The 26,489-nt window shown below is 39.8% G+C and overlaps 2 protein-coding genes across 5 annotated transcripts in view; one reads left to right on the plus strand and one right to left on the minus strand.

The window, feature by feature from the left end:
- Positions 1-20,208, minus strand: part of DHX40 (DEAH-box helicase 40) — a 45,677-nt gene extending 25,469 nt beyond the window's left edge. The window contains exons 1-10 of one of the 3 annotated variants that reach the window (XM_050764675.1): positions 19,957-20,208; positions 18,963-19,130; positions 15,423-15,568; positions 12,829-12,948; positions 12,108-12,335; positions 11,821-11,887; positions 10,628-10,759; positions 8,810-8,909; positions 6,627-6,713; positions 6,306-6,488 (exon numbers count right to left, since the gene is read on the minus strand). In XM_050764675.1, coding sequence (XP_050620632.1) covers positions 6,306-6,488; positions 6,627-6,713; positions 8,810-8,909; positions 10,628-10,759; positions 11,821-11,887; positions 12,108-12,335; positions 12,829-12,948; positions 15,423-15,568; positions 18,963-19,130; positions 19,957-20,068 — 1,343 coding nt within the window. In that variant the 5' untranslated portion in view covers positions 20,069-20,208. Of the gene's footprint in view, positions 1-6,305; positions 6,489-6,626; positions 6,714-8,809; positions 8,910-10,627; positions 10,760-11,820; positions 11,888-12,107; positions 12,336-12,828; positions 12,949-15,422; positions 15,569-18,962; positions 19,131-19,939 lie in introns of all 3 variants that reach the window. The other 2 variants (XM_050764676.1, XM_050764677.1) reach the window with 2 other exon arrangements.
- SKA2 (spindle and kinetochore associated complex subunit 2) overlaps positions 1-26,489 on the plus strand; it is a 976,874-nt gene that overhangs the window by 512,220 nt on the left and 438,165 nt on the right. The gene's annotated exons all lie outside the window — the stretch shown is intronic.

Here is a 26,489-nt window from a genome sequence, read left to right on the forward strand (position 1 = left end):
ATGGATAAATTCCTTGACACACACACCCTTCCCAAGACTAATCCAGGAAGAAGGTGAATCTCTGAATAGACCAATAACAGGCTCTGAAATTGACGCAATAATTAACAGCCTACCAACCAAAAAAAGTCCAGGACCAGACAGATTCACAGCTGAATTCTACCAGAGGTACAAGGAGGAGCTGGTACCATTCCTTCTCAAACTACTGCAATCAATAGAAAAAGAGGGAATCCTCCCTAACTCATTTTATGAGGCCAGCATCATCCTGATACCAAAGCCTGGGAGAGACACAACAAAGAAAGAGAATTTTAGACCAATATCCCTGATGAACATCGATGCAAAAATCCTCAATAAAATACTGGCAAACTGAATCCAGCAACACATCAAAAAGCTTATCTACCATGATCAAGTGGGCTTCATCCCTGTGATGCCAGGCTGGTTCAACATACGCAAATCAATAAACGTAATCCAGCATATAAACAGAACCAATGACAAAAACCACATGATTATCTCAATAGATGCAGAAAAGGCCTTTGACAAAATTCAACAGCCCTTCATGCTAAAAACTCTCAATAAATTAGGTATTAATGGGACGTATCTCAAAATAATAAGAGCTATTTATGACAAACCCACAGCCAATATCATACTGAATGGGCAAAAAATGGAAGCATTCCCTTTGAAAATTGGCACAAGACAGGGATGCCCTCTCTCACCACTCCTATTCAACATAGTGTTGGCAGTTCTGGCCAGGACAATCAGGCAGGAGAAAGAAATAAAGGGAATTCAATTAGGAAAAGAGGAAGTCAAATTGTCCCTGTTTGCAGATGACACGATTGTGTATCTAGAAAACCCCATCGTCTCAGCCCAAAATCTCCTTAAGCTGATAAGCAACTTCAGCAAAGTCTCAGGATACAAAATCAATGTGCAAAAATCACAAGCATTCTTATACACCAATAACAGACAAACACAGAACCAAATCATGAGTGAACTCCCATTCACAATTGCTTCAAAGAGAATAAAATACCTAGGAATCCAACTTACAAGGGATGGTGAAGGACCTCTTCAAGGAGAACTACAAACCACTGCTCAACAAAATAAAAGAGGATACAAACAAATGGAAGAACATTCCATGCTCATGGATAGGAAGAATCAATATCATGAAAATGGCCACACTGCCCAAGGTAATTTATAGATTCAATGCCATCCCCATCAAGCTACCAATGACATTCTTCACAGAATTGGAAAAAATTACTTTAAAGTTCATATGGAACCAAAAGAGTCCACATTGCCAAGTCAATCCTAAGCCAAAAGAACAAAGCTGGAGGCAACACATTACCTGACTTCAAACTATACTACAAAGCTACAGTAACCAAAACAGCATGGTGCTGGTACCAAAACAGAGATATAGACCAATGGAACAGAACACAGCCCTCAGAAATAATACCATACATCTACAACCATCTGATCTTTGACAAACCTGAGAAAAACAAGAAATGGGGAAAGGATTCCCTATTTAATAAACGGTTTTGGGAGAACTGGCTAGCCATATGTAGAAAGCTGAAACTGGATCCCCTCCTTACACCTTTTACAAAAATTAATTCAAGATGGATTAAAGACTTAAATGTTAGACCGAAAACCGTAAAAACCCTGAAACCCTAGAAGAAAACCTAGGCAATACCACTCAGGACATAGGCATGGGCAAGGACTTCATGTCTAAGACACCAAAAGCAATGGCAACAAAAGCCAAAATTGACAAATGGGATCTAATTAAACTAAAGAGCTTCTATACAGCAAAATAAACTACCATCAGAGTGAACAGGCAACCTACAGAATGGGAGAAAATTTTTGCAATCTACTCATCTGACAAAGGGCTAATATTCAGAATCTACAAAGAACTCAAACAAATTTACAAGAAAAAAACAAACAACCCCATCAACAAGTGGGCGAAGGATATGAACAGACACTTTTCAAAAGAAGACATTTATGCAGCCAACAGACACATGAAAAAATGCTCATCATCACCGGCCATCAGAGAAATACAAATCAAAACCACAATGAGATACCATCTCATACCAGTTAGAATGGTGATCATTAAAAAGTCAGGAGACACCAGGTGCTGGAGAGGATGTAGAGAAATAGGAACACTTTTACACTGTTGGAGGGACTGTAAACTTGTTCAACCATTGTGGAAGACAGTGTGACAATTCCTCAGGGATCCAGAACTAGAAATACCATTTGACCCAGCCATCCCATTACTGGGTGCATACTCAAAGGATTATAAATCATGCTGCTATAAAGACACATGCACACATATGTTTATTGCGGCATTATTCACAATAGCAAAGACTTGGAATCAACCCAAACATCCAACAATGATAGACTGGATTAAGAAAATGTGGCACATATACACCACGGAATACTATGCAGCCATAAAAAATGATGAGTTCATGTCTTTTGCAGGAACATGGATGAAGCTGGAAACCATCATTCTCAGCAAACTATATCACAAGGACAAAAAACCAAACACCACATGTTCTCACTCATAGGTAGGAATTGAACAATGAGAACACTTGGACACAGGAAGGGGAACATCACACACTGGGGCCTATTGTCGGTGGGGAGAGTGGGGAGGGATAGCATTAGGAGATATACCTAATGTAAATGACGAGTTAATGGGTGCGGCACACCAACATGGCACATGTATACATATGTAACAAACCTGCACGTTGTGCACATGTACCCTAGAACTTAAAGTACAATAAAATAAAAAAATAAAATAAAGCTTGGTTGTAATAATCTACCTATTAGATATTAAGATATTTTCCAGAAAAAGTAATCATGACTTCAATATTTTCATTCAATATCATTATTAAAAATGTTTATCAAGAAAAAACTAAGTCCAGCACAATACTAGTAAAACCTTCACCTAGTCTACACTAAGCAATTAATTAATACTTTTTTAGAGTGGGCTATTTGGCAACTATAATCAGCAGTACTGTCATCTACAGACGACTTTTTTATTCACAAAGATATCAAATGCAGTATTGTTAAGTACTGTGCTGAAAATAAAAGACATTAGGTTAACTTTCAATAAATTCTTGCGGAGCACCCATTATGTGGATGGTCCTGAAAAGGAAATGGCTTATAATGACATATTCGGCCAGGCATGGTGGAACACGCAGGTAATCCCAGTCACTCAGAAGGCTGAGACATGAGAATCGCTTGAACCTGGGAGGCAGAGGTTACAGTGAGCTGAGATTGCACTACTACTCTCCAGCCTGGGTGACAGAGTGAGATCCTGTCTCAGAAAACCAAAACCAAACACAACAACAACAAAAAATAACATATTCATTGTGAACTTTTAAAATTCATACTCATTAATCATTGTTAAATTTCCTTAAACCATTCTCAATAAGTTTATATAAGTAATAGAGTTCCCTAGTAATCAATGTCAAGCTTACTGGGTAGTTGTTTCCAGAACCCGCCCTTTTTACTAAATGAAAAAAATCAAGACATTTGCCTTTCTCACCATTTTCTGATAACCTATTCTGCATAATTTCTCACAGATGACCTACGACTCTGACACTAAATCTGCAAGTACTTTTAGCACCACAGAAATAATGTCTAAATGCTCAAGACAAAATCATTTATGGTGGTTGGGTTTTCCCTCATTATTTCCTAATCCATCTTTGTCATCAATTCCTTCTTATTCAGACCTGTTTTTGCATTTTCAGTTTTAAAATCATTCTTCCTGATGGAAGAGAAAGGGAAAGCAAAATAATAACTGAGAAGCTCCATTTTCTTTCTGTCATCTGTGAATACTATACCATCTATCCCAAACACTGGGTCTACCTCTCCTTATTCTTTATACTTTTTAAAAAGGAAGCCTGTTTGGTTTTTGTTTCAAGCATTTTGAAACAAAATTTTGCGATTTTTAGTACACATAGGTTTTAAGACTTAAGATGGAAATATAATTCAGTGCAGATGATATTAATTACTGTTCCTATTTTTCTAATATATACTCATTCTTGGTTAGAGGCTGCTCTGCTATCCTTTGTGAATATACTAGGAGTCAATATTAAGCTTACTGAGCAACTATTTCCAAAAACGGCCCTTTTTCCCCAAATGAAAAAAATCAAGACATTATTTTAAAATCTAGGTTCATCTGAAAGTTTTCTGTTTGGCTATCTGGATTTCTTTAAATGGCTCTTTCCTTCTTTTCACTGGTATAATTTATTGTTACAGTCAGAATTTCATGTATTACATGCTTTTCTCTTTCTAGTATCTACATATTCTCATTCAGAAAATCTCTAGTCTAATGATAACTATCAAAACATTTTGAAATTGGCAAATTGGCTTTCCAAGAGTATACAATGAGTATTTGTGGGTTTTGGGGTTTTTTTGTTTTTCGTTTTTGGAGGCAGAGTTGCGCTCTTGTTGCCCAGGCTGGAGCACGATCTCGGCTCACTGCAACCTCTGCCTAGCGGGTTCAAGTAATTCTCCTGCCTCAGCCTTCCAAGTAGCTGGGATTACAGACGAGCACCACCATCCTGGCTAATTTTGTATTTTTAGTAGAGATGGGGTTTCACCATGTTGGCCAGGGTAGCCTTGAACTCCTGACCTCAGGTGATCAACCCATCTCAGCCTCCCAAAGTGCTGGGATTACGGGCATGAGCCACCACACCTGGCCTACAATACATATTTGGATGCACCTAATAATCACTTACTATGAATTTAAAAACTGCACGGTTATCCTCCCCCAAAATTCCTGAACACTTTTAAATTCCAAGGGAATTAAGAACAAAATAAAGAACAAGATAGCACTTTCCTCCACTAATTCCTCTACCATGTATGATAGAAATTTCAATCTACAACAATATTCTATCCTATACCAATAAATTATATTGTTTAACATTTGGCTAATTTAACTGTTCTAAAGGATAGAACTGTTATTCTATCCTTCATTTCACATGTCTGAACCTTATTTCTCTAATATAACTTAAGCTTAAGCTTAGTGAAAGCAAAAAACTACAGAGTATTACTCTGTCTTTCATGGTATATAGTATAATGCTGGCCATACAAAAAAAAAAACACTCCACTTTCCAACGTATACCCTTTTTTTTTTTGAGACATAATCTCACTCTGTTGACCAGGCTGGAGTGCAGTGGCGTGATCTTGGCACATTGCAACCTCTGCCTCCTGGGTTCAAGTGATTCTCATGCTTCAGCCTCTGGAGTAGCTGGGACTACAATCACATGTCACCAAACTCAGCTAATTTTTGCATTTTCAGTAGCTACAGGGTTTCACCAGGATGGCCAGGCGGGTCTCAAACTCCTGGCCTCAAGGGATCCTCCCACCTTGGCCTCCCAAAATGCTGGGATTACGGATGTGAGCCACCGCACCCAGCCCCTTTCTTTTGAAACAGGGTCTCACTCTGTTGCCCAGGCTGGAGTGCGCTGGTGCAATCATGGCTCACTGCAGCCTCTACCTCCCAGGCTCCAGCGATCTTCCCATCTCAGCTTCCAAATATCTGGGACTCAAACATGCACCATATCAGACTTTTTTTTTTTTCTTTTAATTGTAGAGACAAGGTCTCACTATGTTGCCCAGGCTCATCTCGAACTCCCAGGCTCAAGCAACCTTCCCACTTTGGCCACCCACAGTGTTGGGATTACAGGCATAAGCCCTTATGCCCAACTCATTATATACCTTTCATTACAAATAAACAGTGGTCATTAAGTGATCCAAATAAACATCAGCACAACCCCCCAACGCCACCATTAAGCCAAGGTTAATCATGAGCAAGAGATCCTACTAAAGCAATGCAAGGAAGTCTTCTGTGTTAGTTTAATTGAAAAGCAACCAACAGGACAAGGCACAGTGGCCTGTGTAATCCCAGCATTTTGGGAGGCCAAGGCGGGTGGATCACCTGAGGTCAGGAGTTTGAGACCAGCCTGACCAACAAGGTGAAACTCCGTCTCTACTAAAAATACAAAAATCAGCTAGGCATGGTGGCCAGTACCTGTAGTCCCAGCTACTCAGGAGGCTGAAACAAGAGAATTGCTTGAACCCAGGAGGCGGAGGTTGCAGTGAGTGGTAATCATGCCACTGCTTTCCAGCCTGGGCGACGGAACAAGACTCCATCTCAAAAAAAAGAAGAAAAGCAACCAATATAAAAACCAACCTCTAAAAGAGGTTAGCCTAAACTCTCAGGGATGTATGAGTCAAATATTTCAAAATAATTTTTGAGCCAATAACTTGGCTCTATGCTAACAAGTTTTTCTTTTTTTTTCTAGTTGTCTACATACCTTATGACATCGTGTATGGCAAGGCACTTTAAGGTCAGAACTACAGATGTCAAACTAGTTCTCTTAATTTCAGGGATCACATGGTCAGGCATACACTGGTTCCAAAAATCTTTACTATAGATCCGAAAGCATTTTCCTGAAGAAGTCCTGCCAGCTCGGCCACTTCGCTGTAATGCCTCGCTCCTACAGAAGGAAAATAACGCAAAAAGTCTCCAAAACATTCTGTGGGTTTCTCAGGTAATTTACTTTTTCTCCCCAAACCAGCTAGAAATTACCTAATCAGTTGTTCTTTGAATAAAAAGATTTGACATAGAGACTTACTTTGAAATTGGAACCACCTCCAGGATGTCCAACCCTAATCTGGGGTTGTGATTTAACTGCTTCACAAAGCCACCATCTACCACATATCTAAGAAGAATCAAAGCAAGTTAAGTTTCTGGAAAATAAAAGAAGACTTGTTAATTTTTAACCACTTTGGTTTCTCCTTTTCTAGCAAACTAGCAAGTACACAATGCCTTTTATGTTACGTGTAAAACTTGAAAGTCAAGAAATTGGAACCCTCATATGTTGCTGATGGGAATGTAAAACGGTTCAGCCAAGGTGGAAAATTGTTCAGCGGTCCTCAAAAAGTTAAACACAAAATGACCATATGATCCAGCAACTCTGCTTCTAAGTATACACCAAAAAGAACTGAGAACAAGTACTCAAATAAATACTTATAGACCAATGTTCATATTAGCACTATGAATCATAGCCATAAGGTAAAAACAACCTAAATGTCCATTAACCATTCATTAATGGATGAAGGGATGAACAAAATGCTTTGCATATATGTATGCAGTACATATACACACACAATTGAATATATATATACACACACACACACTCACACTATGCAATATTATTCAGCCACAAAAAAGAATGAAGTACAGATAGATGCTACAATGTTGACAAACCTCAAAAATATTATGCTAAGGGAAAGAAAGCAAACACAGAAGGCCACATATTATATGATTCTATTTGTATGAAATATTCAGAACAGAAAATACATACTGCTTCCTGCTGACACATCTAAAGAATTTAAAAAAAAAAGAAAACACATACAAACAAAAAGTAAGACTGGTAGTTGCCAAGGGCTGGGGTCGAGAGAGGAATGTGGAGTATGTGCTTAATGGATGTGGGGTCTTATTTTGAGGTGTTGAAATATTTTAGAACTAAGTAGAAGCAGTGGTTGCACAATACTGTAAATGTACTAAGTATTACTTAATTGTTCATTTTTAAATTATTAATTTTATGTGAATTTTGCCTCAATAAAAAAAATACACAAACTTGAAAGTCAGTTTCAGACCATTTTAACAGATTCAGAATCTAATTTCAACTAGCCCTTAACATGCCATTCTAAGCCAATTAAATGGTGAACAAGTCAGGTAAGGAACCAAAGCAGGATAGCAGTAACAAGACAACATTCTGAATCTTGTTATTTAATGGCTTTTGCCTGTGTAGGAAACAGAAAACTACAGAGGTTAATTTACCCAGGAGAGCACTCCCTTAACCCCTTAGCGTTATTTTTAAAGTAACAAAGAAAAGCAGAGTAAATTAAGACTTCCTCTCAGACCTGGGTGACCATTTTACCCAGAAGAAACACACAGGATCTCTGAGATTCAGGTTCAGCCTTCCTTAGGCAGACAATCAGACTTAGCTAAAGACATAAAATATATTGAGTAAATGATAAATAACCCAGTCTTAAAGAACTTTGCATTAGTTATCAGTCCAGACTTAAAATTTCTTAGTGTTCCTTACTAAATTTACTCAAAAATTTGATAGCACTATTTACTACATCCAGAAAAGATAAGGGACCTGAATCATAGTTAATTTTCACAAAAAGATAAAAAGTCAGAGACAATACATCCAGATAAACACTGGATATACAACTAACTCTACCAAGTGAGGCTGCAAGGTAGAAGGAAATATCAAATCATCTAAGGTATATGCTTATAATGGGAGTACAGAAAAATAGGTTTGGCTTCCTATTTAGTGAAACCCATGAAGCATTATACATAATCTACATAATCTTAAATTTGAAAAGAGGAAGCTTCAAGTTGCCAAGCAGTTAAAAAGTGTGAACAGCCAAGTATGGTGACACATGCTGTAGTCCCAGCTACCCACGAGGCTGAGGCGGGAGGATTGGTTGATCTCCCTTCAAGGCTGTAGTGTGCTATGACTGCATGCCTGTGAATAGTCACTATACTCCAGCCTTAGCAACACAATGAGAACCTGTCTCTAAAAAAAAAGGGTGAATAGGAATATAGTATGTACCTCCTACTCCATTTCCTGCTCAAAGCAATCAATTACAAAACAAAATAGGTGATTACATGTTAAGAACATTAAAAAGTAGGAGAAAAGGGAATTAGTGGAGGGCACAGAAAAGCAAACTCAGTAATGTTTAGCTAATGTTTAGTAACGATAGGTTTCCTTGACTTTAAGAGAAAGTTCAAAAGTTATACCTGATTCCATCTATTGTCAAAGATGTTGCAGAAATATTGGTGGATATGACACATTTTCTAATTCCAGGTGGAGGTGGCAAAAATATTCTCCTCTGTTGATCTAAAGTATATATAAAAAGAAAATACCAATTTAAAACATGCATGTGTCAAACTCAAGTTTCGAAAAACTCAATTTTTCACTAAAAGTCATGTTTCTAGGCCAGGTGCGGTGGCTCACGCCTGTAATCCCAGCACTTTGGGAGACCAAGGCAGGAGGATCTCGAGGTCAGGATATCGAGACCATCCTGGCTAACACGGTGACATCCCGTCTCTATGAATTGCTTGAATCCGGGAGGCAGAGGTTGCAGTGAGCCAAGATCGCACCACTGCACTCCAGCCTGGGTGATAGAGCGAGACTCCATCTCAAAAAAACAAACAAACAAAAAAAACGGAGGCAACAGAAGATCCAGAACATTATTTTCAATGTGGCAGTAAGAAAGATGAAATTATTTACTCTGTACAGAAAAACATATGTCTATGTATATATTTAGTTAATGGTTAACAACAAACCAAACATAATGGGTTTTTTTATCAGTTACAAAGTAAATTATAAAAGCATTGGTGAACCAAATCTTGAGAAAACAATGAGAACCTGAAACAATGATCCTAAGAATTTCCCTGAAGATGTAAAAATCTAAAATAGATATCTATGCTTCAATAGAAAGGAGCTAATATCATCATAAAAGAGATTTCCAAAATAACACATCTATGTTCTTTATTGACACATATATTCCAAAACTTTGTTAATATAGGGATAAGAATCACCCAATCAACAAAAGCTGTTAATACACATACACGTAAAATATAAAAACATTCAAATGCTAATTCCAACTCCAAATAGGAGGCTAAGGTTAATTTCCCTTTAATTTTACAAGTTAAATTCCATAATAAAAGTTTTACAAAACAAATTCTAAACCTCATTCAACAGTATTTACTATGACCAAAATGTCAAATCAAGAGTTTGTATCTGCTCTTGAAATTCACCAAAGAACAGGATCATGCTTGAAAAGCAGACTAAGGCATGGCTACTTTAAAAGGAAAATGATCCACAGCTGGGCATGGTGGCTCACATCTGTAATCCCAGCAATTTGGGAGGCCAAGACAGGCAGATGACCTGAGGTCACGAGTTTGAGACCAGCCTGGCCAACATGGCAAAACCCCATCTCTATTAAAAAACAAACAAAAAAAACTTAGCGAGGCATAGTGGCAAGCACCTGCAATCCCAGCTACTTGGGAGGCTGAAGAAGGAGAATCGCTTGAACCCAGGAGGTGGCGGTTGCAGTGGGCTGAGATTGCACCACTGCACTGCAGCCTGGGTGACAAGAATGAGACTTGGTTACAAAAAAAAAAAAGGAAAACAATCCACTGTGTTTAGACTTAGATATACCTGGATATATACAATTTCTAAAAATTCTGCGGCAATGGCAAATTAGGTTTGACTTACAGTAATACCAGCAAGAAACTACTGTCCTCATTTCAAAGAATTCTCACCAATAGTTTTGTTTTGCTAGGAGAAACAATACTCTTAACGATAATAAGGGGGATATCCAAGGCTCTCGAAAAAGTGAAATGTAAAAAGACTTCAGGCAAAAATCACTTCTCTCAAGGAATGCTGGTTCTCATTGATTTGTTTCACGATCTAGATGTGGGTTACAAAGGTGAGGTTGGTTTGTGAAACTTAACCTAACCACTTAAGACCTGAGTGCTTTTCTGTAAACCTGATTATTCAACAAAAAGTTTTTTTAAAAAATCAAATTTTCTATTCTAATGAGAAATTACCTGTTGTCATAGATCCATAACATGGCAATATTAACAAGCCATCGAGGGTGGTATCTTGAACATCGTAATCATAATCAACAGACTCTGCCATCTGAAAAAGTAACTCACAACTTTTTTCGATTTCAAACTGGCCTAAAACAGAAAGAAAAAAAAAAATTCAGCAACTGAACAGAAAAATTAATTTAAGAATAAAGAAAATGTCAATATTAAAATTAATTTTGCCTAGAAATTATTGTAAATCTCTCATTTAAAGTAAAGGAGATGAACACCTAAGCTGTAACATATTTCAACCAAAAAATTTGAAGTAGAAGAAACATCAGTTTCTAAGGAACTTAAATCTCTAAAGGAATAAAAATATTTATCATCTTCAAGTTTTTCACCCTGTTAACACAGTATTTGAGAAGACTCACTAAATTGTTAACAAAGGGGAAAAGCTAGTCCAGGTGCTATTGCATTTGGGTAAATTTCAAAATAAGTAATCTCCAAAAGGCAAAGATTGTTACAATCCCTCACTTCTGACATTAGTACAAGGCAGAGGAAAAAAGTAAACAAGGAAACTACTAATTCCTATTAGGAGGGTGCTGCTACTTGAAAAGTTACACTACTAGTTTAGGATTTAACTATTTTATTTTTGATCTCCAAAAATGCCACATGCTTGTCTATGATACATAGATTTTACACCTTATGTGCTGTTATCACACATAAGGCCACAATGCCACCACCCAAAGAAGAACCTGGTGAGATGTCCTTTGAAATAATGGAATTAACCCAGGTCTGTTTAGTCAGGTTACATTTCTATCTAAGACAGACCAATAAAAACAATATTTCACTATTTAATTTCTTTCAATTAAAAGGTCAGTGTGTTTTACATATATTTACTAATGAGCCTGATGTCTTTGACATTTGACATATATACGTGGGTGTGTGTGTGTATATATATACACACACACTACTATGCCTTTGACATAAAATATATATATACTATTATGTCTTTGACATACATATATGTAATTCTCTTTGGCAGCTAGCCTACAATTTTTATATATCTTTTACCTAAAATTATTCAGATAATCAAAAAAAGCTAGGGCAACACTTGAGAAGGGCACAGAATTCCCAACAAAGGTAGCACTCTACTGGGTGTCACATTCCTTACTTACAAATAGTAAGTTTTTTAACTTGATACTAATGCTCACCAGTCAGAAAAACCAAGATGTCTCCAGCCATTTCATTCAAATGGATATCCATGGTGACTTTCACAATCTGAAGCAAGAAATGCAGGCATAATATGCTAGTGCAAATACAGTCATTCCCTTACCACCACTTCCCTTGCCCCACAGAAAAATTAAACTTGGTTCTTAAAAATTCTAGGACCTGTGAGGGCTGTCATTAAAATAGTAGGGAACAAACGAATTATCAAACTACCTAATTAGTAAGAATCACAGATATTAAAAAAAGACATTAAATGAATGCCAAGTAATACCGCTTGAATATACGCAGTATTTTCTCTGTCTCGTGGACCAATCAAATTGCAGAATTTCTCTCTGACTGGATAAAGCCTTCCAGGTATATCAAATATTGGACAATTTCCAAAGAATGCAGAGAGCTTGGCTAATTCCATAGTTGCTGACATTACCACCACTTTTAAATGCTCCTTCCTATTAGGAGACTTCTCCTGAAATAGCTTCTTCAATAAACCAAATAAGATATCCTGAAAGAAAAGTAAATTTCTAGTAAGTCACAAGCACTTAACAACCAAGCTATTTTAAATACATTGCTATTCTATCCAAGGAATTCCTATTTTAATAGATTAAAATATAAGAGCCAAGTGCAGTGGCTCACACCTGTAATCCCAGCACTTTGGGAGGCCAAGGTGGGAGGCCAGGAGGTTGAGACCTGCCAGGGAAACAAAATGAAAGTCTCTACAAAAAATGTTCTTAAAAATTAGCCAGACATGCTGATGCACGTCTGCAGTACTAGCAACTCGGGAGGCTGAGGTGGGAGGATCACTTGAGCCCAGGAGTTCAAGGGTGCAGTGAGCTATGATCGTGCCACTGCTCTTCAGTCTGGGTGATGGAGCAAGACCCTATCTCTAAAAAATTAAATTAAATTAAAAAGTAAGAGGAGGCAATTCTCTATATAGTAAAACGCTACCCAAACAAGTAAACTACTTGCTAATAATAATAAAAAAATAAAATACTCACTGTAGTTAGAGTTCTTTCATGGGCTTCATCCAAAATAATGACACTGAATTTGGTAAGATTTGGATCTCCAAGAATATGTTTCAGTAAACATCCATCAGTCATATATTTGATTGCTGTCTCCTAATGTTCAAATAGCAGAGTCACAGAAATTCACCACTACTTTCCCAACTAAATTTTTCCTCAAGAGGTACAAACATTAAGTGATCAAACCAATCTGACTAAACAAAAGGGTACATAAAATAGTCTAACTTATGTAGACAAAATGATGGTAAGTCACAAAGCATGCTGTCTATACAAAAAAAGGGACAAATAACTCACTTGGGTACTCTTGGACAAAGCAACAAAAATCACCAATAAGGAGATACAATAAAGTCAGAGGAAAGTGGCAAGATGATGCAATGGCATTAGGTGAGCAAGTTGTGGGAAACAACAGTGAAATGAGATTTATCTTTCTGACTCAGCTCCTATTTCAGAAGATTCAGGGAAAATGAGAAAATGGTAGGTGCATACTTTCCACCCACTCTCTCCTCTTCTCTACCCCACTGTCCTACTAAAAAATGTGTTACGGTAGCTCAAGCCTGTAATTCCAGCACTTTGGGATGCTGACGCAGGCAGATCACTTGAGTCCAGGAGTTCAAGACCAGCCTGGACGACATAGCAAAACCACATTTCTAATAAAAATATAAAAATTAGCCAGGTGTGGTGGTGCACACCTGTAGTCCCAGCTACTTGGGAGGCTGAGACGGGAGGACTGCTTGAGCCTGAGAGGCAGAGGCTGCAGTGAGCTGAGATCATGCCATTGCACTCCAACCTGGGTGACTGAGCAAGACACTATCTCCAAATAAAAATGTGTTACTCAACAAGCATTAAAACAGGGTGAGTAAAAGGTCCAAAGGCTAGGAATAACAGCAATGACATCCATAAAACAAGGGAAGGAAGAAAGAAAAAACAGTGACCACTAGGAAGGCAAAGATAGTATTTTTGGGGGTCAATTTGTGCCATATTTGATGGCCATTCCTATTAGGGAACATATGTAAACCAGGGATTGTTTTGTAGCTGGGACAGGATTAAGAAATTCGCAGGGAATATAAATTATAATATTCACTATTAAAAAGAAAATCTTAAATTTGTTGGTGCCATGAATATAGAAGATGCTTAACACTTGCTGATTTTGTTAATTGATTGATTTTGTTAACTCAGCTTTCCACTGACTTCAAGAATACAAACACACAAAATAAATGAACCTGAAAACATAATCAGCGAAATAAGAGAGACACAAAGTACAAAATACTGTGTGATTCCACTTGTATGAGGTACCCAGAGTAGGCAAATTTGTAGATAGAGAAAGTAGAATAGAAGTTACAGCAGGGCACGGTGGTTCACCCTGTAATCCCAGCACTTTGAGAGGTTGAGGGGGGCGGATCACGAGGTCAGGAATTTGAGACCAACCACATCTCTACTAAAAATACAAAAAATTATCTGGGTATGGTGGTAGGAGCCTGTAATCCCAGCTACTTGGGAGGCTGAGGCAGGAGAATCACTAGAACTCGGGAGGCGGGGGTTGCAGGGCGTGGAGGTCGCGCCACTGCACTCCAGCCCAGGCAACACTGTGAGACTCTGTCTCAAAAAAAAAAAAAAAAAAAAAAAGTTACCAGAGGCTAGGGGGAGGGAGAAATGGGGGTTTTAATCTATTGTTTAACAGATAAGAGTTTCTGTTTGGGATGATAAAAAAAAGTTCTGAAAGTAGAAATGGTGATGGTTACCCAACATTGTGAACACATTTTTTTTTTTTTTTTTTTTGAGATGGAGTTTTGCTCTTGTTGCCCAGGCTGGAGTGCAGTGGTGCGATCTCAGCTCACCGCAACCTCCACCTCCCAGGTTCAAGCCATTCTCCTGCCTCAGCCTCCTGAGTAGCTGGGATTACAGGCATGCACCACCATGCCTGGCTAATTCTGTATTTTTAGCAGAGACAGGGTTTCTCCATGTTGATCAGGCAGGTCTTGAACTCCCGACCTCAGGTGATCCACCGGCCTTGGACCCCAAAGTGTTGGGATTACAGGAGTGAGCCACCGCACCCAGCCCATTGTGAACATACTTAATGGCACTGAATTGTATATCAAAATGGTAAAATGGTCAATTTTAAGTTATATATATTTTATTACAATAAAGCATTTTAAAAATCTACATGTCAAGAAACCTTACAGTTAAAAAACATAAGTAAGAGAATCCTAAGAAAATAAACTGTCATTTATAAACTAAGGAAGGAGAAAATGGAATGAATATCAGACACTTGAAAGCTAAAGCATTAACAATGAATGACAAAAATAAATTATTTAAAATATATATTGAATTTTGAAATTAAAAATCTTTCAGAACTCTCTCCACTCTTTCCGTTAAGTTTATAGTATTAGCTGGGCATGGTGGCATGCTCCTGTAGTCCCAGCTACTCAAGGAGCTGAGGTAGAAGGTGACTTGAGCCCAGAAGGGTAGAGGTTACAGAGAGCCATGATTGTGCCACGCACTCCAGACTGGGCGACAGAGCGAGGCCATGTCCCAAAAAAGAAAAGAAACAAATACCAACAAGACTTTTGTACCTTAGAGCTGCAATCATCAAAACGAACTTGGTATCCTACTTTGGATCCCAAAGTGCATTTCATTTCTTCAGCTACTCTCTGAGCAACTGATATAGCAGCTACTTTTCGTGGTTGAGTTACACCAATCATACCATGTTGTGAAAACCCTATCAAAACCAGAGATAAAGAAATACAACAATGTTAGCAATTGTCTTCCTATTAGAGCTAAATTGTTTTTGGCCAATGAATACAAAACTGCTTGAATGTTTCCAAAAGAATATCCTGCAAATTAAAAACACATTGCTACGTCTGCACTATGAAAATTTAAATATTAATTTAAAATAATACATATTAGTAACCACTCAAAAAATATATATATATGTATGTATTTTTTTTTTTTTTAAGACGGAGTTTCACTCTTGTTGCCTAGGCTGTAGTGCAATGGTGCGATCTCAGCTCACCACAACTTCCACGTACCAGGTTCAAACGATTCTCCTGCCTCAGCCTCCCAAGTAGCTGGGATAACAGGCTTGTGCCACCATGCCTGGCTAATTTTGTATTTTTAGTAGAGACGAGGTTTTTCCATGTTGGTCAGACTGGTCTCGTACTCCTGAACTCAGGTGATCCACCTGCCTCTGCCTCCCAAAGTGCTGGGATTATAGGCGTGAGCCACCATGCCCGGCCAAAAAAAAAAAAAAGAGACGGAGTATTGCTCTGTCGTCCAGGCTGGAGTGCAGTGGCACAATCTCGGCTCGCTGCAACTTTCACCTCCCGGATTCAAGCAATTCTCCTGCCTCAGCCTCCTGAGCAGCTAGGATTACAGGCGCACGCCACCACACCTAATTTTTTTTGTAAAAAATACATTTTTTAAATTAGATTTCAGGCTTTGTTTGGTTTTTTCTGTCTAAAAATCTACTCTAAAGGTAAGCCAAGAATTTTGACACATAGGAATTCATAAAATTCCACACACTTCCCAAAATAAATTTACCTTTGCCACAAAACTGGATTTATTTATTTATTTATTAGATAGAGTCTCGCTCTGTTGTCCACACGGGAGTGCAGTGGCACAATCTCGGCTCACTGCAACCCCTACCTCCTGGGTTCAAGCAATTCTCCTGCATCAGCCTCCTGAGTAACTGGGATTACAGGCGCAAGCCACCACACCCAGCTAATTTTGTATTTTTAGTAGAGATGGGGTTTCACCATGTTGGCCAGGCTGGTCTTGAACTCCTGACCTCAAGTGATCCACCTGCCTCAGCCTCCCAATGTGCTGGGAATACAGGCGTGAGCCACCATGTCCGGCCTAAAACTGGATTTAAATACGCCACCTTTCTGCTGGGAGCAGTGGTACATACCTATAATCCCAGCTACTCAGGACCCTGGCTACTCAGGAGGTTGAGGTAGGAGGACTGCTTGAACTCAGCAGTTTGAGACCAGCCTGGGCAACACAGTAAGATCTCATCTCAAAAAAAAATCTATATCTATATCTATAGCTATACACCTTCCATATAGCATTTTAATATCTTTGGGAATGGAGCTGCATCTTAAAATTGATGGCGTGTTTCCAGTCTTACTAATACAGTAGTCCCTATTTACCCTTGGTTTTGCTTTCCAATGTTTCAGTTACCTACAGTCAATGGAGATCCAAAATTACAGTACTTTGAGAGACAGAGAGAGACCACACTCACAGAACTTTTACTACAGTATACTGTCGTAACTGTTCTATTTTATTGTGGTTGTTGTTAATCTCTTACTGTGCCTAATTTATAAACTAAACTTTATCATAGGTATGTATGTATGTACAGGAAAAAACATAGTATATGCAGGGTTTGGTATTATTGGCAGTTTCAGGCATTGAGTGGTCTTAGAAGGCATCTCCCAAGGATAAGAGGGGATTACTGCATATAAAATAGTGATATATCTTAATAGATGGCACCTTAGATTTGAAGCATTAGAATAATATATTTCTTTTTTAAGGCAAATCATATCCAATATAATACTGTTCTTTACAAACCTTACAACAGAAAGTTCTGTCATATTGAAAGACACTTGTCAAAAGACAAAATTGCAACAAATTTAATTTTTTTTTTTGACACAGACTCTCACTCTGTCTCCCAGACTGGAGTGCAATGGCATGGTCTCAGCTCACTGCAACCTCCGCCTCCTAGGTTCAAGCAATTCTCCTGCCTCAGACTCCCAAGTAGCTGGGATTACAGGCGCCCACCACCATGTCTAATTTTTGTATTTTTAGTAGAGACTGGGTTTCACTATGTTGGCCAGGCTGGTCTCAAACTGCTGACCTCGTGATCCACCCACCTTGGCCTCCCAAAGCGCTGGGATTACAGGCTTGAGCCACCGCGCCCAGCCTAAAAAAACTTTATTTTGTTTTATTTTTATTTATTTTTTTATTTTTTTGAGACGGAGTCTCGCTCTGTCTCCCAGGCTGGAGGGCAGTGGCGCGATCTCCGCTCATTGCAAGCTCTGCCTCCTGGGTTCACGCCATTCTCCTGCCTCAGCCTCCTGAGTAGCTGTGACTATAGGCACCAGCCACCACGCCCGGCTAATTTTTCTTTTTGTATTTTTAGTAGAGACGGGGTTTCACTGTGTTAGCCAGGATGGTCTCCATCTCCTGTCCTCGTGATCCGCCTGCCTCGGCCTCCCAAAGTGCTGGGATTACAGGGGTGAACCACCGTGCCCGACCAAAAATTTTTAATTGGCCTTTGTGATTCCAACTCTGGAATCACATCAACCCATCGTCTCATAAAATAGAATGAGTGTTCCAATGAGCTGAGCAGAGGAGGCTGATTGTATAGACAGAAAAGGGCTGAGGGAAAGTAGAAACAGAAAATAAAAGGCAGATTGCTAATTTCAAAGTTACTTTTTTTGTAAAAGTTAAAGCAGAGGAAACTTCTTGATGCTGGCTTAAACTGGTCTGTTTGGGGATTTGGCTATTATCTCTTTCTCCTGATTTCTCAGGAGATTAGATGAAAAATTTAGTTTCTAGACTTGGTGGCATGGAACTTCAGTATGAGTAACTCCATTTTGGTTTGGTCTGTTGGGTCTAGTGCGGGGGATCAGTCCAAACCAAAGGCCTCCTATTAATTTTACTTAACATATTTTAAAGGTAATTTGTTAGTTGGCTTGTGCTGGCAAAGTCAGGGGATAAATATTTACCTGATAATGCTCTAGAGAAAGAACCAAGAAGTACTAATGGCAGCAACAGATATCACATATCTCTTCCCTCTCAAAATTATTTCAGTATCCAATGGTTAATAGTTTACTGCTAGACAACCTTATTCTATAAAATGGAATTAATATCTAGATGTAATTCTATTTGAGATTATTATGGTAATTAAAAATGGGAAAATCTGCCATCCCAACTAATTCCTGAACCTGAAATAGACCATAAAGAAGCGAGGGAGACACAGGGGAAGGGGGTGTGCCAAGAGAAGGGGGACTATAAAGCAAATAGTAGGCAACCATGGAGTACAGAAGTCCTACTGGCCTTTAAAAAGAGGATATTTTAAAAATATTTCCAATGTTAGAACAGAAAAAAATCACCTGCTTCATACAGATATTTTGGAAGTTGAGTTGTTTTACCACTTCCTGTATTTCCAGTAACAATAAGGAATGAATTGTCCCTCACAGCTTGAATAATCTTTTTTCTTTGTTTCTGAATAGGAAAAGTTGGAGTAGTTCCTCCCTCCTGGGACGTGCATCCTTTCTCTTCTGTAATAACAGAAAAACAAGTCAATTAAAAGACTTGTAAAGATATCTCTGACTCAACTTCTCAGGACTGAAACCAGAAAGGCAATATTGAATTTTAGGGCTGGAAGGGATCATCCATGACTTCTCAGTTAAATCGCTCATGTACAATTTGTAAGTGAGGGTTAACGAGCCCAGAACAACTTTTTGGTGAAATTCAGCAACTTGAGCATTTGTTCACGCGTAACTCAAAGTACTTTTCAAAGCAAGTATAGCTCAAGGCAACGTATACACATGTATACTTACACAGAAGCACAAAACCCAATTTTATTTAACAATAGACCAAAAACTGGAACACAGCAGAAAATTCTCAGCTGGATTAGAAGCCACCTGTGTTTGCTTCTGATTCATGGTTCAAGTTAGGTCCCTGTTCAGAGTGACTGATATCCCAGAAGGCCAAGTGGTGGGTAACCATGGAAACTGGCTCCTGGAAACTGGCTCCCTTCATACCGTACCCAAAGGCAGGCTGGCGGCCCGACGAAGGAGGGGGGAGGATGAATGGGTAGAGAACAAAGGGTTTTTGAGCCTGTTTAAGAACAGAATGCATTTCGGGCGTTGGGGTTCACTTTTTCGCCCCCCAGTAAGGTTTTCGCCCAACTTGGATCTGGGACCGCCCCCCTCTAAGGCAAAGTGCTCATTGGACGCAAAGTTCCCCTCGGGCTTGGAAAGCCAGGAGAACGCCACGGCTTCCTCACTACTCTTCTCAGCCGGCCAAAGGCGTACTTTCATCCCCCCCAAAACCCCCACGCCGTAACTCCCGCTGGCTTCCGTACCGTCCCGCGGACCGCACCTCTATCGGCGATACAAACAGCCGGGGGCCGCTCTTCCTGGAGGTCTCTTGACCGCTCACCCTCCTCCTGCCGCCTTGGCGCCCTGCCCGCGACTGCGGGAAACCGGGACATAGACCTGGCCCCGAGTGGAGGCGAGCACGTCCACCGATCTGAGGAGATGGGAGGGGAAAGGCGAGGACGCGCCCTGATGACGTAGAGGTGTTTACTTCCGCGCGTGCGACTTGTAGCAAAGGGAGGGGGAGCTGCTCGATGACGTGACACGGGGCGGCCGGGCCGCGAGCCAAGGCTCCACCCCCAGGGATTTCCCGCCAACTGCCACGTGCGCTTCGCCTCGGGCGGCTGAGGCATACCTGAGGGCCCGAAGACCCCCTCTTGTTTCGCCTCTGCGGCGCCAAAGGTCGCGACCACACCTCTTTTCAACGCCACAGTGGTCTCCGCAGGCTATTCTGTCTTCGCACACCTGACACGATGTGACCCTCGGCCTGGAGCTGGAACCATGGTGCTGCGTTTGGCAACTCATTTTCACTTCACCTTTCCTGATCTGGTATGACCTGTCCAAGGCACACAGCTACTGAGCTGTGGAGCCGAGCTTTTAGTTATGTTATTATAAAAACTTAGGTTGCCGAGGCTGTTCATTTCCCTCACAGGACCCTGAATTTAATTTATTTGCATGTTTCCTCTTCTGCCCAGCTAGATTGTAAAGCCCCCCAAAAGAGCCGGAATATGTAAACGCCACTACATCCAGGGTCCCAGTGATTCAAGGTGGGCTGTCAATATTTGTTGACTTTGCTGAAATGGAGGAATGAATAATTGACTTCCTTAGGAATTCAGCTCATTTTTGATAGAGGTGCATTCCTTGGAAACCACAGTAGCTGAAAAGTTCAACAGATACACAACATCTGAGGCAGGGCAACTTTTTCAGAAAAGGTACTTTGGGGACAGGTTTTTCTGTTCTAGAGCCTGCCAATTTTTAAATTATTGTCAACTGTAACAAAATCAATGCAATGTGAACAAGATTGTTTCTTGGACTCCTGAATTGTTCCTGCTGTGAGAATTAACCAACACTTACTACCAAAGAAAACAACTCAAAACTGTCACTTCACCATCACCTAAAGACCCCGTCTGACCAGGCTTCAAAAGATGTGCCATAAGGCTGTTGGACCCCCAGATTTTTCTGTGCTCATTTGAAGTGAAGTCACGGCCATGCATGGTGGCTCATGCCTGTAATCCCAGCACCTTGGGAGGCTGGGACAGGTGGATCACTTGAGATCAGGAGTTCGAGACCAGCCTGGCCAATATGGTGAAACCCAATCTCTATTAAAAATACAAAAAAAAAAAAAAAAAATTAGCCGAGTGTGGTAACACGTGCCTGTAATCCAAGCTACTTGGGAGGCTGAGGCAGGAGAATCGCTTGAACCTAGGGGCAGGGATTGCAGTGAGCCAAGATCGTGCCACTGCACTCCAGCCTGGGCAACAGAGTGAGATTCCGTCTCAAAAAATAAAGTAAAATAAAGTGAACTCATACCAACTGTTCTTAAATGGGACTGATCAACACTTCTTAAAATGCAAGCTCATCAGATTTTGAATGATACCAAATAAGTTGGAACTTTGTGACAACTTTATATCTCAAAACCTGGGTATGAGAGGAAACAATCTGGCAAATAGGAGAATATTCCAGGTTTCTCTCTTTCATTAGGAGCATCTCCCAGCCTTCTGGATCATGTTAGGAATTCAAAATACAGAAACAGAATTCAAAATATAGAAACAGAAACCAAAATGGCAAAAATACATTTGTAGTACAGGCAAGGTATTGGTAATCTCAGTATTTTGGTATAGGGCATCTCTATCAGTGATATAATAAAGTCACTTTCTAAAAATCACCATTCCAGACCAATGATGATTACCACTTAGCTCATAGTAGTCAGATCTTTCCGATACAGTTGACCCTGGAACAATACAGGTTTGAACTTCACAGGTTCACTTGTAGGCAGATTTTCTTCTGCACCTGCTAAGCTGGAGATAGCAAGATCAACCCTTTGTCTTCCTCCTCCTTCTCTTCAGCCTACTGAACAGGATGGAAACCTTTATGATGATCCCCTTACACTTAACGGATAGTAAATATATTTTCTCTTCCTTATGATTTTCTTAATATTTTATCTAGCTTGTTTTATTTTAAGAATACAGTATATAATACATATACAAAATATGTATTAATTGTTTATGTTATCTGTAAGGCTTCCAGGCAATAGTTGGTATTAATAGTTAAGCTCTGGGGAATTGAGTAATACACAGATTTTGGCCCAATGCAGTGGTTCACACCTGTAATCATAGCACTTTGGGAGGCCAAGGCGGGCAGATTGCCTGAGTTCAGGAATTCAAGATCAGCCTGGGCAACATAGCGAAACCCCATCTCTCCTAAAAATACAAAAAAAATTAGCCAGGTATGGTGGTGTGTGCCTGTAGTCCCAGCTACTTGGGAGGCTGAGGCAGAAGAACCACTTGAACCTGGGAGACGGAAGTTGGGGTGAGCCGAGATCGCACCACTGCACTCCAGCCTGGGTGACAGCGAGACTCTGTCTCCAAGAAAAAAAAAAAAAAGTTATATGCAGATTTTGACAGTGCAAAAGGTTCGTGCCCCTACCCCCACCTTGTTCAGGTTTCAACTGTAAATTATTTCCTTTATTTTTCACAAAAACTCACAGAATTAGGTTATTACTATCCCTAATTTTTGTGTTAGAAACTTGCCTGTGGTGACAAACGAACTAAGAGGGCCAAGATTCAAAGTCACACTAATAACCACTAAACTGCATTGGGAGATGGAACTATTTAGATCTTGGTGCCAAAATAATGTATCTTCTTCCAATGTTTGTAACTCTGATAGAACTGACCCCATTCTTGTATGAGAACCACCTACTGAGAGTATACAATATAAAACCTGCAAGCCAAAAATAAAGAAAAATAAAAGCAAAAAATTCAAGTGATGTTTAACATTGTTCATTTTATAACCAAGGACATTTAAAGCATGTTACCATTAATAACCATGTGCTTGGGGCTATTCTAAATTAGAAGACCAACAATTATTTCCTACTCAGTGAGTTTACAAATTACAATGACAAGCAAAACTCAAGTACAGAGTAAAAATAGAAAATACATGGATTGAATCTGGGAAGAAAGGTCAGTGTCCCCAACGACATTGAATCTATTTCTTTTCTTTGGGTTACATTAAAAACCTGAGGCCAGGCCTGTTATCCCAGGACTTTGGGAGACCGAGGTGGCCAGATCACCTGAGGTTGGGAGTTTGAGACCAGCCTGGCCAATATGGTGAAACCCCATCTCTACTAAAAATACAAAAAAATTAGCCTAGGATGGTAACAGCCACCTGTAATCCCAGCTACTCAGGAGGCTGACGGAGGAGAATCACTTGAACCCAGGAGGTGGAGGTTGCAGTGAGCCAAGATCTCACCACTGCACTCCAGCCTGGGCAACAGAGTAAGACTCTGTCTCAGAAAACAAAAACAAACAAACAAAAAAGACACCTGAAAGAACTGGTATTTAAAGAAGTGTGAGAAGTCTGAATTGCCCCCTGCTGCTATTGCTTCATAAGCAGTCTTTCAAAATATTCTACAATCCAAGCAACCTGTTTCAGAGCATGCGAAAAAGACAGGAAAGAGGCTCAATATTAAAGATTTACAAAAATGGAAGAAAATGTTTAAATCATCTTCAGGAAAGAAAGTATAGGACCACTGTTGTGATGGTTAAAAGGAGTAAGTAAAACCCACACAAGAAAGAAAAATTATCAAAGATATATTATTACAGTCACAACCAGAAAGTTTAAAATGCTAGAAAAATGGTGATATGTACAAACCTAATTAATAACAGAACCTAATTGTTCACAGGAGTGAGCAATGGTATCAAACTACATGGATTTCTTAAGAACTCATTAATTGGACCAAAACAAGACTTGTCTTGGTAAAGAGAAGCAGACAGAAGCCAGATTGTGAGTAAATGAGAATTCGAGAGTAAACTGAAAATGTACCTAATACACTTGGGGATGGCTGGTTAGAATCAACTAGGGTAAATGAAAGGGAGAGAAAAGAATAGCTGGAAAAAGATGCTGCTACTACTGCATATGTGATGATTAAGAAAAGACTTGGTCAATGAAAGTATTGGGGTACAAGGAGAAGATGTGTTCAGGAGAGTTGAAACAGAGATACCGATGAGGGAGAAATACCAAGTTCACATTTTGAGGAAGGATATAGGACTGGAGGAGACAGAACAAACTTTTAGTCCAGATAGGTATTATAAACTTGCATTTGTGGTGGATTTGTATCCAAATGTGAATCTGATTGTTTTTCTGTATTTTCCTCCCCTTTTTCTATCTCACTGGTAACCCATAGGCCTATCTTCCTCTTCAGCCCTCAACAAAGCAGAAACAAAAATCCAAAGACTCTTGACCTGAGGTCCCAAACCAGAGCCTTCTGTGCATGCTCAAATTACTGATTACTTCCTCTCTCTGATGGATAAGACTGGGCCTAGGCAGAGGGCAGAGAGTGGGGAGGATATGAGAAAGGAAGGACTGACAGAAGAGATAAACAGCCCTCCTAGGGGGCAGGAGAAAGATCATCTTTTGTTAGAAAGTTCTAATGGGGCCAGGTGTGGTGGTTCATGCCTGTAATCCCAACACGTTGGGAGGCCAAGGCAGGTGGATTGCTTGAGACCAGGAGTTTGAGACCAGCCTGTGCAACATAGTGAGACCCCATCTCAAGACTCATCTCTACAAAAAATACAAAAATTAGCCAGGCTTGGAGGTGCATGCCGGTATTCCCAGCTACTTGGGAGGCTGAGGCAGGAGGATCACTTGAGCCCAGTAGGACAAGACTGCAGTGAACCGTGATGGTGCCATTGCACACCAGCCTGGGTGACAGAGTGAGACCCTGTTTCAGAAAAAAATAAAAGAAAGAAAAAAGAAAGAAAGAAAAGTTCTAATGGAAGGAATTCAAGAAGATAAACCATTCTCAAGTGTGGACCATTCCCTTCCCAATTAAAAATAAATCAGAAACAAACATCTATGAGCAGTTTTTCATCTGGTAGTCCTGGATACATGTAGACCTTGAAAGAGAGGGAGGGGAACTTCATTCTAGAGAGAAAGTAAATGTGAAAGAAAACCTCAAGCCCTAAACTAGGTGGAACTAGACAAAAAATTTGGGAATTTTTCTGAGTCATATAGTGGTGGACTACATACCGCAGTTACATATTTTATTAACAAGCTTATAGTATATTAGCAACTTGGGGGTTTGGAGGAAAATAATTAGATGGTATGGCCATATCATAAAACAGAGAAATATCTAACTTTCAGTCCAAAAGTAAAAAATATCAGCCAGGTGTGATAGCTCACACCTGTAACCCCAGCCCTTTAGGAGGCCAAGGCAGGCAGATCTCCTGAGGTCAGGAGTTCAAGACCAGCCTGGCCAACATGGTAAAACCCCATCTCTACAAAAAAATACAAAAGTTAGCCGGCCGTGGTGGTACTCGCCAGTGATCCCAGCTTACACAGGAGGCTGAGGCACAAAAATCGCTTGAACCCAGGAGGCAGAGGTTGCAGTGAGCCGAGATTGTGCCACTGCACTCCAGCCTGGGCGACAGAGTGAGACTGTCTCAAAAAAAAAAAAAGTAAAAGATATAATCACACCTTCTTCTCTTTAAGTGTCTAGATATTAAGATTTGAGTAGTTATCACAGAGCCAGTTACCAAATAGTCATTAAATCATTCATCAACAATATTGTTTGAGAGCTTAATAGAGATTGAGACACTGCTAGTTGTCAATGAAAAGTACGCATATAATCTTTAATACATGTGTAGAATTCCCATTAATTTACTAGTAAAATGGGGCCTCTTCCAAGTGAAAGCTCAATGTTTACTCTAGCTTCCTATTTATTCATTCATGTGTTCATTCAGTATATATTATAATGCACAATTTTTTTTTTTTTTTTTTTTGAGATAACGTCTCACTCTTGTCAGCTAGGATGGAGTGCAATGGCGCGATCTCAGCTCCCTGCAACCTCTGCCTCCCAGGTTCAGGCAATTATCCTGCCTCAACCTCCTGAGTAGCTGGGATTACAGGCGCCTGCTACCATGCCTGGCTAATTTTTGTATTTTTAGTAGAGACGGGGTTTCACCATGTTGGCCGTGCTGGTCTCGAACTCCTGACCTCAGGTGATCCAACCACCTTGGCCTCCCAAAGTGCTGCGATTACAGGCATGAGCCACCGCGCCCGGCTAAAATGCGCAATTCTTATATGCACCCTTTTTAGTAGCTACTTAGAGGCATAAAATATGTGTAGGACATGGTTATTACCTTCAATGACATTACACGTAATCAATGAGATAACATATTTAGAGGAGGAAAAACTGGCTAGAGTGATCAGTGAAGCCTTCTAGGAGTTAGTGACATTTGAACTGAGCTTTGAAAGTTGGGAAGATTCCAGTAAATGCTAGGGAAAGATTCTAGATAGAGTGCATTTGACAAAGGCACA

This window comes from Macaca thibetana, chromosome 16 (assembly GCF_024542745.1).
Source record: "Macaca thibetana thibetana isolate TM-01 chromosome 16, ASM2454274v1, whole genome shotgun sequence".
Taxonomy (NCBI): Eukaryota; Metazoa; Chordata; class Mammalia; order Primates; family Cercopithecidae; genus Macaca; species Macaca thibetana.